An 18,901-nucleotide genomic window follows, 5' to 3' on the forward strand; every position below is an offset into this window, starting at 1 on the left:
GGAGGCATATATTTAGGGTAGGAATAGGATTAGAAAAGAAGAGTTCTGTTTGGGCCAGGTTACATTTGAGATGCTCAAAATATATACCCATATGAAAATTTTCAGCAGGCAACTACATCAGAATCAGGAATACTGGGGAGTTCCTCTTACCCTTTCTCTGGCTTCACAGAAGACCGAAGACCAAGAAAACAGTAAGAAGAAAATAGCTTTTATAATGCACAATGTGGTATTCTGTAACAGTCTAAAGCAGTGAGACAAGCCATTGTACTCTTCATGAAATCATTTCACTTATAAAATCTGAAGCATCATCTTTGCTGAGAGGAATGACAGAAAGAGAGTAAACTTTAAGGTCAGTAAGATTCATACCAAGGGAGATAAGCCATATCATAGGGCTTCTACTTCCTCAATTGTATAAGATTTCAGGGCAGGACACAGTAAGAAGACATCAGAGCTCCTAGCAGGATACAATTTACATAGTGCTCCTGAAAATTCCATCCTACATGAAGGGAACCAATAGCATACCCAATATAAGTCAAAAATCTCTTCTAACTATATGCAAAATAATGACCGCTCTCCTTGTCTAACAAGAGTTTCCATGGAAACTGTCAAAAAACATTTCTTTAGAGTTGTAATGATTACTGACAAAAACGAAAAAGATATAGATTAAAACGAGAGGTAGATTCTGGTTAATCTGACTCCATCAGATTGTATTTTAGCATGACTGGTTTTATTTTCTTTTTTTTTTAACATCTCTATTGGAGTATAATTGCTTTACAATGGTATGTTAGTTTCTGCTTTATAACAAAGTGAATCAGTTATACATATATATATGTTCCAATATCTCTTCCCTCTTGCATCTCCCTCCCTAACCCACCCCTCTAGGTGGTCACGAACCACCTAGCTGATCTCCCTGTGCTATGCGGCTGCTTCCCACTAGCTATCTATTTTACGTTTGGTAGTGTATATAAGTCCATGCCACTCTCACATGGTCACAGCTTACCCTTCCACCTCCCCATATCCTCAAGTCCATTCTCTAGTATATCTGTGTCTTTATTCCTTACACCTAGGTTCTTCATGACTTTTTTTTTCCTTAGGTTCCATATATATGTGTTAGCATATGGTATTTTTCTCTTTCTGACTTACTTCACTCTGTATGACAGAACCTAGGTCCATCAACCTCACTACAAATAACTCAATTTCAATTCTTTTTATGGCTGAGAAATATTCCATTGTATATATGTGCCACATCTTCTTTATCCATTCATCTGTTGATGGACACTTAGGTTACTTCCACGTCCTGGCTATTGTAAATAGAGCTGCAATGAACATTTTGGTACATGACACTTTTTGAATTATGGTTTTCTCAGGGATATGCACAGTAGTGGGATGCTGGGTCGTGTGGTAGTTATATTTGTACTTTTTTAAGGAACGCCCATACTGTTCTCCATAGTGGTTGTACCAATTTACATTCCAACCAACAGTGCAAGAGTGTTCCCTTTTCTCCACACTCTCTCCAGCATTTATTGTTTCTAGACTTTTTAATGATGGCCATTCTGACTGGTGTGAGATGATACATCATTGCAGGTTTGATTTGCATTTCTCTAGTGATTAATGATGTTGAGCATTCTTTCATGTGTTTGTTGGCAATCTGTATATCTTCTTTGGAGAAATGTCTATTTAGGTCTTCTGCCCATTTTTGGATTGGGTTGTTTTTTTGTTATTCAGGTGCATGAGTTACTTGAAAATTTTGGAGATTAATGCTCTGTCACTTGCTTCATTTGCAAATATTTTCTCCCATTCTGAGGGTTGTCTTTTGGTCTTGTTTATGGTTTCCTTTGCTGGGCAAAAGCTTCTAAGTTTCATTAGGTCCCATTTCTTTATTTTTGTTTTTATTTCCATTTCTCTACGATGTGGGTCAAAAAGGATCTTGCTGTGATTTATGTCATAGAGTGTTCTGCCTATGTTTTCCTCTAAGAGTTTGAGAGTTTCTGCCCTTACATTTAAGTCTTTAATCCATTTTGAGCTTATTTTTGTGTATGGTGTTAGGGAGTGTTCTAATCTCATACTTTCACATGTACCTGTCCAGTTTTCCCAGCACCACTTATTGAAGAGGCTGTCTTTTTTCCACTGTATATTCTTGCCTCCTTTATCAAAGAAAAGGTGACCATATGTGTATGGGTTTCTCTCTGGGCTTTCCATCCTATTCCATTGATCTATATTTCTGTTTTTGCACCAGTATCATACTGTCTTAATTACTGTAGCTTTGTAGTATAGTGTGAAGTCAGGGAGCCTGATTCCTCCAGCTCCATTTTTCGTTCTCAAGATTGCTTTGGCTATTCGGGGTCTTTTGTGTTTCCATACAAATTGTGAAATCTTTTGTTCTAGTTCTGTGAAAAATGCCAGTGGCTGTTTGTTAGGGATTGCATTGAATCTGTCGATTGCTTTGGGTAGTAGAGTCATTTTCACAATGTTGATTCTTCAAACCCAAGAACATGGTATATCTCTCCATCTATTTGTAACATCTTTAATTTCTTTCATCAGTGTCTTATAATTTTCTGCATACAGGTCTTTTATCTCCTTAGGTAGGTTTATTCTTAGATATTTTATTCTTTATGTTGCAATGGTAAATGGGAGTGTTTTCTTAATTTCACTTTCGGATTTTTCAACATTAGTGTATAGGAATGCCAGAGATTTCTGTGCACTAAGTTTATATCCTGCTACTTTACCAAATTCATTGATTAACTCTAGTAGTTTTCTGGTAGCATCTTTAGGATTCTCTATGCATAGTATCATATCATCTGCAAAGAGTGACACATTTACTTCTTCTGTTCTGATTTCGATTCCTTTTATTTCTTTTTCTTCTCTGATTGCTATGGCTAAAACTTCCAAAACTATGTTGAATACAAGTGGTGAGGGGAGTTGAGGAAGATGGCAGAAGAGTAAGATGTGGAGATCACCTTCCTCCCCACAGAGACATCAGAAATACATCTACATGTGGAACTGCTCCTATAGAACACCCACTGAATGCTGGCAGAAGACCTCAGACCTCCCAAAAGGCAAGAAGCTCCCCACGTACCTCGGTAGGGCAAAAAAAAAAAAAAAATAACAGAGAGAAAAGAATAGGGATGGGACCGGCACCAGTGGGAGGGAGCTGTGAAGGAAAAAATGTTTCCACACACTAGGAATCCCATTTGTGGGCGAAGACTGCGGGTGGCGGAGTGGGGAAGCTTCGGAGCTGCGGAGGAGAACGCAGCAACAGGGGTGCAGAGGACAAAGCAGAGAGATTCCCATGCAAGGATCGATGCCGACCGGAACTCAGCAGTCTGAGAGGCTTCTCTGTTCACCTGCTAGGGTGGGTGGGGGCTGGGAGCTGAGTCTCGAGCTTCAGTCGGGTCGCATTGCAGGGAGAGGACTGGGGGCGTGAAAACAGCCTGAAGGAGTTAGTGCACCACGGGTAGCTGGGAGGGAGTCCGGGAAAAAGTCTGGACCTGCTGAAGAGGCAAGAGACTTTTTCTTCCCTTTCTTTCCTGGTGTGCGAGGAGAGGGGATTAAGAGCGCTGCTTAAAGGAGCACCAGAGACAGGCGTGAGCTGCAGCTATCAGTGTGGACGCCAGAGACGGGCATGAAATGCTAAGGCTGCTGCTCCCTCCACCAGGAAGTCTGTGTGCAAGCACAGGTCACTATCCACAGCGACCCTTCTGGGAGCCTGTGCAGCCCGCCACTGTCAGGGACTCGTGATCCAGGGACAACTTCCCCAGGAGAACGCACGGCGCGCCTCAGGCTGGTGCAACGTCAGCTGGCCTCTGCCGCCGCAGGCTTGCCCCGTATCTGTACCCCTCCCTCCCCCCCGGCCTGAGTGAGCCAGAGCCCCCATATCAGCTCCTCCTTTAACCCCATCCTGTCTGAGCGAAGAACAGATGCGCTCAGGCAACCTACATGCAGAGGCGGGGCCAAATCGAAAGCTGAAACCCAGGAGCTGTGCAAACAAAGAAAAGAAAGGGAAATCTCTCCCAGCAGCCTCAGAAGCAGAGGATTAAAGCTCCACAATCAAATTGATGTACCCTACATCTGTGAAAAAGCTGAATAGACAACGAAACATCCCAAATTGAGGAGGTGGTCTTTGAGAGCAAGATGTATTATTTTTTCCACTGTTCCTCTTTTTTTTTTTTTTTTTGCTGTACACAGGCCTCTCACTGTTGTGGCCTCTCCCATTGCAGAGCACAGGCTCCGGACGCGCAGGCTCAGCAGCCATGGCTCAGTGGCCCAGCCTCAAGGCGGCCTGTGGGATCTTCCCGGACCGGAGCAAGAACCCGTGTACCCCTGGATTGGCAGGCGGACTCTCAACCACTGCGCCACCAGGGAAGCCCCCCGTTCCTCTTTTTGTGAGTGTGTATGTGTATACTTTTATGTGAGATTTTGCCTGTATAGCTTTGCTTTCACCACTTGACCTAGGGTTCTGTCCATCCACGTTTTGTTTTTTTTCTGTTTTATTTTACTTAAAAAAATTTTTTTCTTAATAATTATTGCTTACTTTGTATTTTAATAACCTTAATATATTTTATCTTATTTTACTTGTTCTTTCTTCCTTCCTCCCTCGCTCCCTCCCTCCCTCCCTCACTCTCTCTCTTTCTCTCTTTCTTTATTCTTTTTTGCACTTTTATTCGGAGCAGTGAGGATGAAAGGCTCTTGGTGCTCCAACCAGGAGTCAGGGCTCAACCTCTTAGGTGGGAGACCAAATTCAGGACACTGGTCCACAAGAGAACTCCCAGCTGCACGTAATATCATATGGCAAAAATCTCCCAGATATTTCCATCTCAATACCAAGACCCAGTTTCACTCAATGACCAGCAAGCTACAGTGCTGGACACCTCATGCCAAACAACTAACAAGACAGGAACATAACCCCATCCATTAGCAGAGATGCTGCCTAAATCATAATAAGGCCACAGACAGCCCAAAACACACCACCAGATGTGCACATGCCACCAGAAAGACAAGATCCAGCCTCATCCACCAGAACACAGGCACTAGTCCACTCCACCAGGAAACCTACACAACCCACCGAACCAACCTTAGCCACTGGGGACAGACACCAAAAACAACGGGAACTACGAACCTGCAGCCTGTGAAAAGGAGACGCCAAACACAGTAAGTCAGCCAAAATGAGAGACAGAGAAATACACAGCAGATGAAAGAGCAAGGTAAAAACCCACCAGAGCAAACAAATGAAGAGGAAATATGGACTGTACCTGAAAAAGAATTCAGAATAATGATAGTAAAGATGATCCACAATCTTGGAAATAGAATAAAAGAATACAATAAACATTTAACAAGGACCTAGAAGAACTAAAGAGGAAACAAACAATGATGAACAACACAATAAATGAAATTAAAAATACTCTAGAAGGGAACAATAGCAGAATAATTGATGCAGAAGAACGAATAAGTGACCTGGAAGATAAAATAGTGAAAATAACTACTGCACAGCAGAATAAAGAAAAAAGAATGAAAAGAATTGAGGACAGTCCCAGAGACCTCTGGGATAACATTTAATGCACCAACATTCGAATTATACGGGTCCTAGAAGAGGAAGAGAAAAAGAAAGGAACTGAGAAAATATTTGAAGAGATTATAGTAAAAACTTCCTTAATATCGTAAACGAAATAGTTAATCAAGGCCAGGAAGCACAGAGCCCCATATAGGATAAATCCAAGGAGAAACATGGCGAGATACATATTAATAAAACTATCAAAAATCAAATCCAAAGAAAAAATATTAAAAGAAGCAAGGGATAAACAACAAATAACACACAAGGGAATCCCCGTAAGGTTAACAGCTGATCTTTCAGCAGAAACTCTGCATGCCAGAAGGGAGTGGCAGGACATATTTAAAGTGATGAAGGAGCAAAACTTACAACCAAGATTACTCTACCCAGCAAGGATCTCATTCAGATTTCATGGAGAAATAAAAACCTTTACAGACAAGCAAAAGCTGAGAGAGTTCAGCACCACCAAACCAGCTTTACAACAAATGCTAAAGGAACTTCTCTAGGCAAGAAACACAAGACAAGGAAAAGACCTACAATAACAGATTTAACAAACAGTTAAGAGAATGGGAATAGGAACATACATATCGATAATTACCTTAAATGTAAATGGGTTAAATGTGCCCACCAAAAGACACAGACTGGCTGAACGGATACAAAAACAAGACACGTATATATGCTGTCTACAAGAGACCCACTTCAGACCTAGGGACACATACAGACTGAAAGTGAGGGGACGGAAAAAGATATTCAGAAGAAAGCTGGGGTAGCAATTCTCATATCACACAAAATAGACTTTAAAATAAAGACTATGAGAAGACAGAAAGAAGGACACTACATAATGATCAAGGGCTCAATCCAAGAAGAAGATATAACAATTGTAAATATTTATGTACCCATCATAGGAGCACATAAGGCAAATACTAACAGCCATAAAAGGGGAAATCAACAATAACACAATCATAGTAGGGAACTTTAACACCCCACTTTCACCAATGAACACATCATCCAAATGAAAATAAATAAGGAAACACAAGCTTTAAATGATATATTAAACAAGATGGATTTAACTGATATTTATAGGACATTCCATCCAAAAACAACAGAATACACATTTTTCTCAAATGCTCATGGAAGACTCTCTAGGATAGATCATATCTTGGGTCACAAATCAAGCCTTGGTCAATTTAAGAAAATTCAAATCGTATCAAGTATCTCTTCCGACCACAATGCTATGAGACTAGATATCAATTACAGGAAAAGACCTGTAAAAAATACAAACACATGGAGGCCAAACAATACACTACTTAATAACAAAGTGATCACTGAAGAAATCAAAGAGGAAATCAAAAAATACCTAGAAACAAATGACAATGGAGACCCAAAACCTTTGGGATGCAGCAAAAGCAGTTCTAAGAGGGAAGTTTATAGCAATACAATCCTACCTTAAGAAACAGGAAACATCTGAAATAAACAACTTACCCTTGCACCTAAAGCAATTAGAGAAAGAAGAACAAAAACCCCCCAAGGTTGGCAGAAGGAAAGAAATCATAAAGATCAGATCAGAAATAAATGAAAAAGAAATGAAGGAAATGATAGCAAAGATCAATAAAACTAAAAGCTGGTTCTTTGAGAAGATAAACAAATTTGAAAAACCATTAGCCACACTCATCAAGAAAAAAAGAGAGAAGACTCAAATCAATAGCATTAGAAATGCAAAAGGAGAAGTAACAACTGACACTGCAGAAATACAAAGGATCACGAGAGATTACTACAAGCAACTCTATGCCAAGAAAATGGACAACCTGGAAGAAATGGACAAATTCTTAGAAATGCACAACCTGCTGGGAATGAACGAAAAAGAAATAGAAAATATGCACAGACCAATCACAGTCACTGAAATTGAAACTGTGATTAAAAGGCTTCCAACAAACAAAAACCCAGGACCAGAAGGCTTCACCGGCAAATTATATCAAACATTTAGAGAAGAGCTAAGACCTATCCTTCTCAAACTCTTCCACAATATACCAGTGGGAGGAACACTCCCAAACTCATTCTACGAGGCCACCATCACCCTGATACCAAACCAGACAAGGATGTCACAAAGAAAGAAAACTACACGCCAATATCACGGATGAACATAGATGCAAAAACCCTCAACAAAAAACTAGCAAACAGAATCCAACAGCACATTAAAAGGATCATACACCATGATCAAGTGGGGTTTATTCCAGGAATGCAAGGATTCTTCAATATACGCAAATCAATCAACGTGATAGACCACATTGAGAAATTGAAGGAGAAAAACCATATGATCATCTCAATAGACGCAGAGAAAGCTTTCAACAAAATTCAACACCCATTTATGATAAAAACCCTCCAGAAAGTAGGCATAGAAGGAACTTTCCTCAACATAATGAAGGCCATATATGACAAACCTACAGTCAACAATGTCCTTAATGGTGAAAAACTGAAACCATCTCCACTAAGATCAGGAACAAGACAAGGTTGCCCACTCTCCGACTATTATTCAACAGAGTTTTGGAAGTTTTAGCCACATCAGAGACGAAAAAGAAATAAAAGGAATCCAAATCGGAAAATAAGAAGTAAAGCTGTCATTGTTGCCAGATGACATGATACTATACATAGAGAATCCTAAAGATGCTACCAGAAAACTACTAGAGGTAATCAATGAATTTGGTAAGGTAGCAGGATATAAAATTAATGCACAGAAATCTCTGGCATTCCTATACACTAATGTTGAAAAATCCGAAAGTGAAATTAAGAAAACACTCCCATTTACCATTGTAACATAAAGAATAAAATATCCAGGAATAAACCTACCTAAGGAGATAAAAGACCTGTATGCAGAAAATTATAAGACACTGATGAAAGAAATTAAAGATGATACAAATAGATGGAGAGATATACCATGTTCTTGGGTTTGAAGAATCAACATTGTGAAAATGACTCTACTACCCAAAGCAATCGACAGATTCAGTGTAATCACTAACAAACAACCACTGGCATTTTTCACAGAACTAGAACAAAAAATTTCACAATTTGTATGGAAACACAAAAGACCCCGAATAGCCAAAGCAATCTTGAGAACGAAAAATGGAGCTGGAGGAATCAGGCTTCCTGACTTCACACTATACTACAAAGCTACAGTAATTAAGACAGTATGATACTGGCGCAAAAATAGAAATATAGATCAATGGAATAGGATGGAAAGCCCAGAGAGAAACCCATACACATATGCTCACCTTTTCTTTGATAAAGGAGGCAAGAATATACAGTGGAAAAAAGACAGCCTCTTCAATAAGTGGTGCTGGGAAAACTGGACAGGTACATGTGAAAGTATGAGATTAGAACACTCCCTAACACCATACACAAAAATAAGCTCAAAATGGATTAAAGACTTAAATGTAAGGGCAGAAACTCTCAAACTCTTAGAGGAAAACATAGACAGAACATTCTATGACATATATCACAACAAGATACTTCTTGACCCACTTACTAGAGAAATGGAAATAAAAACAAAAATAAAGAAATGGGACCTAATGAAACTTAGAAGCTTTTGCCCAGCAAAGGAAACCATAAACAAGACCAAAAGACAACCCTCAGAATGGGAGAAAATATTTGCAAGTGAAGCCACTGAATGGGAGAAAATATTTGCAAATGAAGCAAGTGACAGAGCATTAATCTCCAAAATTTACAAGCAGCTCATGCAGATGAATAACAACAACAACAAAAAAACCCAATCCAAAAATGGGCAGAAGACCTAAATAGACATTTCTCCAAAGAAGATACACAGATTGCCAACAAACACATGAAAGAATGCTCAAAATCATTAATCATGAGAGAAATGCAAATCAAAACTACAATGAGGTATCATCTCACACCGGTGAGAATGGCCATCATCAAAAAATCTAGAAACAATAATTGCTGGAGAGAGTGTGGAGAAAAGGGAATACTCTTGCACTGCTGGTGGGAATGTAAATTGATACAGCCACTATGCAGAACAGTATGTAGGTTCCTTAAAAACACTACAAATAGAACTACCATACGACCCAGCAAATCCACTACTGGGCATATACCCTGAGAAAAGCATAATTCAAAAATAGTCATGTACCAAAATGTTCATTGCAGCTCTATTTACAATAGCCAGGAGATGAAAGCAACCTAAGTGTCCATTATCGGATGAATGGATAAAGAAAATGTGACACATGTATGGAATCAAATATTACTCAGCCATAAAAATAAATGAAATTGAGTTATCTGTAGTGAGGTGGATGGACCTAGAGTCTGTCATACCGAGTGAAGTAAGTTAACACATATAAGAAAAAAAAAAAAGGTCATGAAGAACCTAGGGGTATGATGGGAATAAAGACACAGACCTACTAGAGAATGGACGTGAGGATACAGGGAGGGGGAAGAGTAAGGTGTCACAAAGTGAGAGAGTGGTGTGGACATATATACACTACCAAACATAAAATAGATAGCTAGTGAGAAGCAGCCCCATAGCCCAGGGAGATCAGCTTGGTGCTCTGTGACAACCTAGAGGGGTGGGTTAGGGTGGGTGAGAGGGAGGGAGACGCAAGAGGGAAGAGGTATGGGAACATATGCATATGTATAACTGATTCACTTTGGTATAAAGCAGAAACTAACACACCACTGTAAAGCAATAGCAATTATACTCCAATAAAGATGTTAAAAAAAAAAAAGAAAGAGTGGTGAGAGTGGACAACCTTGTCTTGTTCCTGATCTTTGTGGAAATGGTTTCACTTTTTCACCATTGAGGATGATGTTGGCTGTGGGTTTGTCATATATGGCCTTTATTATATTGAGGAAAGTTCCCTCTATGCCTACTTTCTGCAGGGTTTTTATCATAAACGGGTGTTGAACTTTGTCAAAAGCTTTCTCTGCATCTATTGAGATGATCGTATGGTTTTTCTCCTTCAATTTGTTAATATGGTGTACCACGTTGATTGATTTGCGTATATTGAAGAATCCTTGCATTCCTGGAATAAACCCCACTTGATCATGGTGTATGATCCTTTTAATGTGCTGTTGGATTCTGTTTGCTAGTATTTTGTTGAGGATTTTTGCATCTATGTTCATCCGTGATATTGGCGTGTAGTTTTCTTTCTTTGTGACATCCTTGTCTGGTTTGGTATCAGGGTGATGGTGGCCTCGTAGAATGAGTTTGGGAGTGTTCCTCCCTCTGCTGTATTTTGGAAGAGTTTGAGAAGGATATGTATTAGCTCTTCTCTAACTGTTTGATAGAATTCGCCTGTGAAGCCATCTGGCCCTGGGGTTTTGTTTGTTGGAAGCCTTTTAATCACAGTTTCAATTTCCGTGACTGTGATTGGTCTGTGCATATTTTCTATTACTTCCTCGTTCATTCTCAGCAGGTTGTGCATTTCTAAGAATTTGTCCATTTCTTCCAGGTTGTCCATTTTCTTGGCATAGAGTTGCTTGTAGTAATCTCTCATGATCTTTTGTATTTCTGCAGTGTCAGTTGTTACTTCTCCTTTTTCATTTCTAATTCTATTGATTTGAGTCTTCTCCCTTTTTTTCTTGATGAGTGTGGCTAATGGTTTATCAATTTTGTTTATCTTCTCAAAGAACCAGCTTTTAGTTTTACTGATCTTTGCTATTGTTTCCTTCATTTCTTTTTCATTTATTTCTGATCTGATCTTTATGATTTCTTTCCTTCTGCTAACCTTGGGGTTTTTTTGTTCTTCTTTCTCTAATTGCTTTAGGTGCAAGGGTAGGTTGTTTATTTCAGATGTTTCCTGTTTCTTAAGGTAGGATTGTATTGCTATAAACTTCCCTCTTAGAACTGCTTTTGCTGCATCCCAAAGGTTTTGGGTCATCGTGTCTCCATTGTCATTTGTTTCTAGGTATTTTTTGATTTCCTCTTTGATTTCTTCAGTGATCACTTTGTTATTAAGTAGTGTGTTGTTTGGCCTCCATGTGTTTGAATTTTTTACAGGTCTTTTCCTGTAATTGCTATCTAGTCTCATAGCATTGTGGTCGGAAGAGATACTTGGTACGATTTCAATTTTCTTAAATTGACCAAGGCTTGATTTGTGACCCAAGATATGATCTATCCTGGAGAGTCTTCCATGAGCATTTGAGAAAAATGTGTATTCTGTTGTTTTTGGATGGAATGTCCTATAAATATCAGTTAAGTCCATCTTGTTTAATGTATCATTTAAAGCTTGTGTTTCCTTATTTATTTTCATTTGGATGATCTGTTCATTGGTGAAGTTGGGGTGTTAAAGTCCCCTACTATGATTGTGTTACTGTTGATTTCCCCTTTTATGGCTGTTAGCATTTGCCTTATGTGCTCCTATGATTGGTACATAAATATTTACAATTGTTATATCTTCTTTATGGATTGATCCCTTGATCATTATGTAGTGTCCTTCATTGTCTCTTCTAATAGTCTTTATTTTAAAGTCTATTTTGTCTGATATGAGAACTGCTACTCCAGCTTTCTTCTGATTTCCATTTGCATGGAATATCTTTTTCCGTCCCCTCACTTTCAGTCTGTATGTGTCCCTAGGTCTGAAGTGGGTCTCTTGTAGACAGCATATATATGGGTCTTGTTTTTGTATCCATTCAGCCAGTCTGTGTCTTTTGGTGGGAGCATTTAATCCATTTACATTTAAGGTAATTATCGATATGTATGTTCCTATTCCCATTTTCTTAATTGTTTTGGGTTCATTATTGTAGGTCTTTTCCTTGTCTTGTGTTTCTTGCCTAGAGAAGTTCCTTTAGCATTTGTTGTAAAGCTGGTTTGGTGGTGCTGAACTCTCTCAGCTTTTGCTTGTCTGTAAAGGTTTTTATTTCTCCATGAAATCTGAATGAGATCCTTGCTGGGTAGAGTAATCTTGGTTGTAAGTTTTGCTCCTTCATCACTTTAAATATGTCCTGCCACTCCTTTCTGGCTTGCAGAGTTTCTGCTGAAAGATCAGCTGTTAACCTTATGGGGATTCCCTTGTGTGTTATTTGTTGTTTTTTCTTTGCTGATTTAATATGTTTTCTTTGTATTTAATTTTTGACAGTTTGATTAGTATGTGTCTTGGCATGTTTCTCCTTGGATTTATCTTGTATGGGACTCTCTGTGCTTCCTGGACTTGATTGACTATTTCCTTTACCATATTAGGGAAGTTTCCAACTATAATCTCTTCAAATATTTTCTCAGTCCCTTTCTTTTTCTTTTCATCTTCTGGGACCCCTATAATTCAAATGTTGCTGCATTTAATGCTGTCCCAAAAGTCTCTGAGACTGTCATTTCTTTCTATTCTTTTTTCTTTATTCTGCTGTGCAGTAGTTATTTCCACTATTTTATATTCCAGGTCACTTATGCGTCCTTCTGCCTCAGTTATTCTGCTATTTATCCCTTCTAGAGTATTTTTAATTTCATTTATTGTGTTGTTCATCATTGTTTGTTTCTTCTTTAGTTCTTCTAGGTCCTTGTTAAATGTTTATTGCATTTTGTCTATTCTATTTCCAAGGTTTTGGATCATCTTTACTATCATTATTCTGAATTCTTTTTCAGGTAGACTGCCTATTTCCTCTACATTTGTTTGGTCTGGTGGGTTTTTACCTTCATCTGCTGTGTGTTTTTCTGTCTTTTTATTTTGTTTATCTTAGTGTGTTTGGGGTCTCATTTTCGCAGGCTGCAGGTTCGTAGTTCCTGTTGTTTTTGGTGTCTGTCCCCGTGGCTAAGGTTGGTTCAATGGGTTGTGTAGGTTTCCTGGTGGAGGGGACTAGTGCCTGTGTTCTGGTGCATGAGGCTGGATATTGTCTTTCTGGTGGGCAGGTCCACATCTGGTAGTGTGTTTTGGGGTGTCTGTGGCCTTATTATGATCTTAGGCAGCCTCTCTGCTAATGGATGGGGCTTTGTTCCTGTCTTGCTAGTTGTTTGGCATAGGGTGTCCAGCACTGTAGCTTGCTTGTCATTGAGTGAAGCTGCGTCTTGGTGTTGAGATGGAGATATCTGGGAGATTTTTGCCGTTTGATATTACATGGAGCTGGGAGGTCTCTTGTGGACCAGTGTCCTGAAGTTGGCTCTCCCACCTCAGTGGCACAGCCTTGACGCCTGGCTGGAGCACCAAGAGCCTGTCCTCCACATGGCTCAGAATTTAAGAGAACAAATAGAAAGAAAGAAAGAAAGAGGACAAAATAAAATAAATTAAGATAAAATAAAATAAAGTTATTAAAATAAAAAATTTTTAAAATTATTGAGAAAAAAAATTTTTAAGTTAAAAAAGAAAAAAAAATATGAGAAAAAACCCAGACGGACAGAACCCTAGGACAAATGGTGAAAGCAAATCTATACAGACAAAATCTCACACAGAAGCATAAACATACAGACTCACAAAAAGAGGAAAAGGGGATAAAATAATATATATTGCTCTCCAAGTCCAGCTCCTCAATTTGGTATGATTCGTTGTCTATTCAGGTATTCCACAGATCCAGGGTACATCAAGTTGATTGTGGCGATTTAATCCACTGCTCCTGAGGCTGCTGGGAGAGATTTCCCTTCCTCTTCTTTGTTCACACAGCTCCGACCTTTCAGCTTTGGATTTGGATCTGCCTCTGCCTGTAGGTTGCCTGAGGGCGTCTGTTCTTCGCTCAGACAGGACAGGGTTAAAGGAGCAGCTGAATCGGGGGCTCTGGCTCACTCAGGCCGGGGGGAGAGAGAGGAACAGATGCGGGGCGAGCCTGCAGCGGCAGAGGCCGGCATGACGTTGCAGCAGCCTGAGGCGCACCGTACGTTCTCCTGGGGACGCTGTCCCTGGGTCACGGGACCCTGGTAGTGGTGGGCTGCACAGGCTCCCGGGAGGGGCGGGAGAGTGATCTGTGCTTGCACACAGGTTTTTTGCTAGTGGCAGCAGCAGCCTTAGTGTCTCATGCCCGTCTCTGAGGTCCGTGCTGATAGACGCGGCTCACACTTGTCTCTGGCGCTCCTTTCAGCAGCGCTCTTAATCCCCTCTCCTTGTGCACCAGGAATCAAAGAGGGAAGAAAAAGTCTTGTCTCTTCGGCAGCTCCAGACTTTTCCCGGACTTCCTCCCGGCTCGACATGGCACACTAACCCCTTCAGGCTTTGTTCACGCCGCCAACCCCAGTCCTCTCCCTGCATCCGACCGAAGCCCGAGCCTCAGCTCCCAGCCCCTGCCCACCCCAGAGAGGAGACAAGCCTGTCAGGCTGGTGAGTGCTGGTCGGCACTGATCCTCTGTGCGGGAATCTCTCCACTTTGCCTTCCGCACCCCTGTTGCTGCGCTCTCCTCCACGGCTCTAAAGCTTCCCCTTCTGCCACTCACAGTCTCCACCCGCGATGGGGCTTCTAGTGTGTGGAAGCATTTCTTCCTTCACAGCTCCCTCCCACTGGTGCAGGTCCCATCCCTATTCTTTTATCTCTGTTTTTTCTTTTTTCTTTTACCCTACCCAGGTACGTGGGGAGTTTCTTGCCTTTTGGGAGGTCTGAGGTCTTCTGCCAGCATTCAGTGGGTGTCTATAGGAGCAGTTCCACGTGTAGATGTATTTCTGATGTATCCGTGGGGAGGAAGGTGATCTCCATGTCTTACTCTTCCTCCATCTTCTCAAATCCCCTCATGACTAGTTTTCTTAATCAAATGGCTACCATGCAGGTAGATACCGAAATGAGATAAAGAGATAAGCAACTATGTCTGCTTTTGTAAAATCCTACCCTTAAATACATACCAGCAATATTGTAAAAGACATTTTTTAGGAAAGATAAAGAATAAAATTTATTGGGCAACTACTAAATATCAAGTGTTTTGCATAACATCTTGTTTAATCCTCAGAATAATATCTTCAGGTAGGTTTTATTACTCCTACTTTTACAGAGAAGGAAACCAAGTCTCAAAGATGTAAAGTTACTTGCTCAAGATCAAACAAGTAATAAACAACAGAGTGAGGATGAGATTCAGGTATTGCTGAACACAAAATGTGTACGCTTTCCTTAGGCTCTTTTTTTTTTTTTTTAATTAGTTTCTGCTTTATAACAAAGTGAATCAGTCATACATATACATCTGTTCCCACATCCCTTCCCTCATGCATCTCCCTCCCTCCCACCCTCCCCATCCCACCCCTCCAGGCGGTCACAAAGCACCGAGCTGATCTCCCTGTGCTCTGCGGTTGCTTCCCACTATCTATCTACCTTACATTTGGTAGTGTATATATGTCCATGCCTCTCTTTCGCTTTGTCACAGCTTACCCTTCCCCCTCCCCATATCCTCAAGTCCATTCTCAAGTAGGTCTGTGTCTTTATTCCCGTTTTGTCCTTAGGCTCTTAATGGGGGCCACAACACATAACAGTCCAGGAGCCTCAGGCCTATGGTCTCTTTAAGCCAAAAGAACTTTATTAATTGGCTGACTATTAAATTAGGCTGAAACGAGGCTGCTATATAAGTGCCTAAAAAGAAGAGAGTGTCAGACACACAAAATAAAAAGTTGAGTTTTGCCCAGAATATACAATAAAAATTTATCAGGTATTGATATGCCCATCAAATCAAATAAATCAAATCAAATTAATCAAAAAACCTAAAAAGAAATAAATAAAGAAAAAAACTCAGGTCACATGCTGATAAACTCACTGAGATACTGATAAACTTACAGAGCCAAGATAGAGATAAGCCAATGATTCATTTTAAGGAATAATTTTAAAAATTATCTTATCATCTAAGAATAAAAGTAAAAATCCCATGACATTTCTTACCTCATCACAAAATGCCATAGCAATTACTACAAACAACTGAACTTGTAATGCCAATGTAAGTGCTCTAGCTGATCAACTCTGCTAATCTAAAATATAACTGTAGTAGTCAAATGAGAAATGGAAGCCATCTAAGATATTGGATGCTACACTCCTTCCCTAATAATTAGTTAGTTCATTTTGGTTGTGGAATTGGCCTATAAATTCATTGTCCAGTATGTTCTACCACAAGGCTCTTTAAAGAAAAACCTGGACATCCAGATCTCTTTTTGGATTTAAGCAGTCAAAACAAAAGAAAGTATATTCAACCACAGCACATACTGACACGTTAGCATTCAGAGCACACCTCAAGCATGCACGCACGCAAATGCAGGACACACTAAATTCAATAAAGAGTAGAAATAAAGAAAAACATAGCAGAAACAAATCCAGGAGGAATAAAGAGGGTTAAAATGCATAAAACAATCTGGGTATATTAGAAACTAATTTTCCAAAATGAAGATCCTGGCTTTCACTTTTGGTAATATTAAATAGTTTCTAGCCAAAGGTATCAAGGAAAAGCTCAGCTATAAACCCAGGACATTCTTTAAAGATTGCTAAACGAAATCACACCATTATACACTGTCCCACAATGATAACGTCCAAGGAACTACAATAGCAGAAAACAAATCATTTCCAACATAAATGAAGTATTTCTAAATTAGTAAATAAACTATAAATGCAAACCACTCTATTTAACAGATATAAGGTTTATTTCTTTATAGTTATCACTAAGTTTTGGTTAGATGAACCCCAAGTGTCTATACTGAAAGTAATTTATAAGGAATCCATCTTTTAAATGGCTTATAACGATTAAGTTTGGTATTTTCCTATTTAGTTTCTTGGTGCATTCTATTTTGATTTAATAATATGGTACTGGAAAAACTTTTTGTGTATGGTTTTAAACACTCTGTATAATGTTAAGCACAGTTCTTAGGTTTTGAAATTTTCGGGACTATTGATGCATAAAAGCATACCTTTAGCATTCTATTTCCCAGTAACTGCTGAAGGACTTTGTCAGTGCTGAAAACCCATCAAGCCCTTATTAAGAAAGCCAAGATGAAAATGAAAGCCTGATGCTTAAAAGAAAGCACAGTTCAAAGATATATGTCCTCTTGTTCTCTTAGTTCAAAGGTTAAATCAAAAATCAATTGGCAATGTTACATATACTATTTTGTCATTTGGCAGATGACAACTAAAGACATGGATCATTATTGTTCCTTAAAGTATAAGCTTTGTTTTCTCCTGTTTGTGACTCTTCCGTAAGCTATTTCCTATTTCTTTTCTTCAAGATTTTTCCCCTCCATCTTGCCAAAACAGGGCTTGAAATACAAATGGAAATAAACGGTGGGGGAACCACCTCTGAAAGGCTATGGTGAAACCAAAAAGAAAGAATTTTTCACCGTCACTGTTTTGATTGGGTCATCTCACATTTATCTGTTAATGAGTCCTGAGGCTTGAATATTCTGCTTAAGGCACACTAAAGACAAAGCAGCCTCTTGCCAACAGGCTTTTCCCAGCGTTCACACACAAAACAGGTTTTAAATGGCCCAAGGTGGGTCATAACCCACAGAAAAAAGCCGCAAAGACTTCAGTCTTCATTTCAGCTCTATGGCCACTTAACAAAGCCCTTCTCTTCCAGATACATTCAAAGGCCTGTGTTCCTAATGGGAATCCATATATGGTCTTTCCTGGATACATAGACTTCTTCCAAATTGTTTTCAAGACCCAGGGCACTCATCTGGAGAGCAATTCCACAGCTTTCATCCAGCTTGCAAAGGGTCTCACCAACCTGACAGTCTAAGAGCCACTGCACCAATACCTCCTCCAGCCCTTACACCAGGAAGCCATGGGATGGAAGGCAAGCACATGGGCTTGAAACATAATAGTCTCAGGACCTGGGGCAACTTGCTTCATTTCTGTGGGCTTCCCTTTTCTGTCTATGAATATGCATATAAAAATACCTACTTCACAGGGAGTTGATGAAGAGAAAATAATTGGGACACTGACCAAATTTTTCTACTTTATAAAAGTTACTTTGTTATGCAAAAAGACAAAAATTATTGAAGAAGCTTTTTATCTACCCAGGTGATAATTAAGGCTCCCAGATACTGAGGAATTGCCCTTGGTCAAACAGAGCTAGTGTCAAGACAGGGGCTCCACTCTGCACTACTCATGCTTCTCACACCACAGACCACATTCACCATACAGTGCAAACTTGAGCCCAACAATAACAGAAATGGTGCTCAGGCTTGGGCCCACCAAAGAGGAAATAAAACCAAAATAATATCATATGGTGACATCAACCTTCAGAAACAAAGATATTTAAAATTACCAAGTGACCCTTTTGGGGTCTACACACTTACCAGACCTTAAGAAAGCTGGTGGAGAAGAGACGACTGCATCAGGTGAGCTGGCCATTTCAAATTGTTGTCTCTAATCATAAGCATCGCAGGCTAAACTACAGCAATTTTCAAAACTGTTAGTGAAGGTTAGAAGCAATCAGCATTAGATTAATTGAAAGCAGTGTAAGCAGTTATTAACATGATGCAGTGT

General features: G+C 39.7%; 1 protein-coding gene across 6 annotated transcripts in view; it reads right to left on the reverse strand.

Annotated features, from left to right (window-relative positions):
• Positions 1-18,901, reverse strand: part of PHKB (phosphorylase kinase regulatory subunit beta) — a 202,666-nt gene that overhangs the window by 181,456 nt on the left and 2,309 nt on the right. For 2 of the 6 annotated variants that reach the window (XM_081215335.1, XM_081215336.1), the window contains one exon: positions 18,712-18,806. The exons of 2 other annotated variants lie outside the window; for them this stretch is intronic. In XM_081215335.1, the coding sequence (XP_081071461.1) occupies positions 18,712-18,766 (55 nt within the window). In that variant the 5' untranslated portion in view covers positions 18,767-18,806. Of the gene's footprint in view, positions 1-18,711; positions 18,825-18,901 lie in introns of all 6 variants that reach the window. 2 more of the 6 variants (XM_081215337.1, XM_081215334.1) reach the window with 2 other exon arrangements.

The sequence above is a fragment of the Mesoplodon bidens genome, assembly GCF_964165515.1.
Source record: "Mesoplodon bidens genome assembly, chromosome: 18".
NCBI classification, from domain to species: Eukaryota; Metazoa; Chordata; class Mammalia; order Artiodactyla; family Ziphiidae; genus Mesoplodon; species Mesoplodon bidens.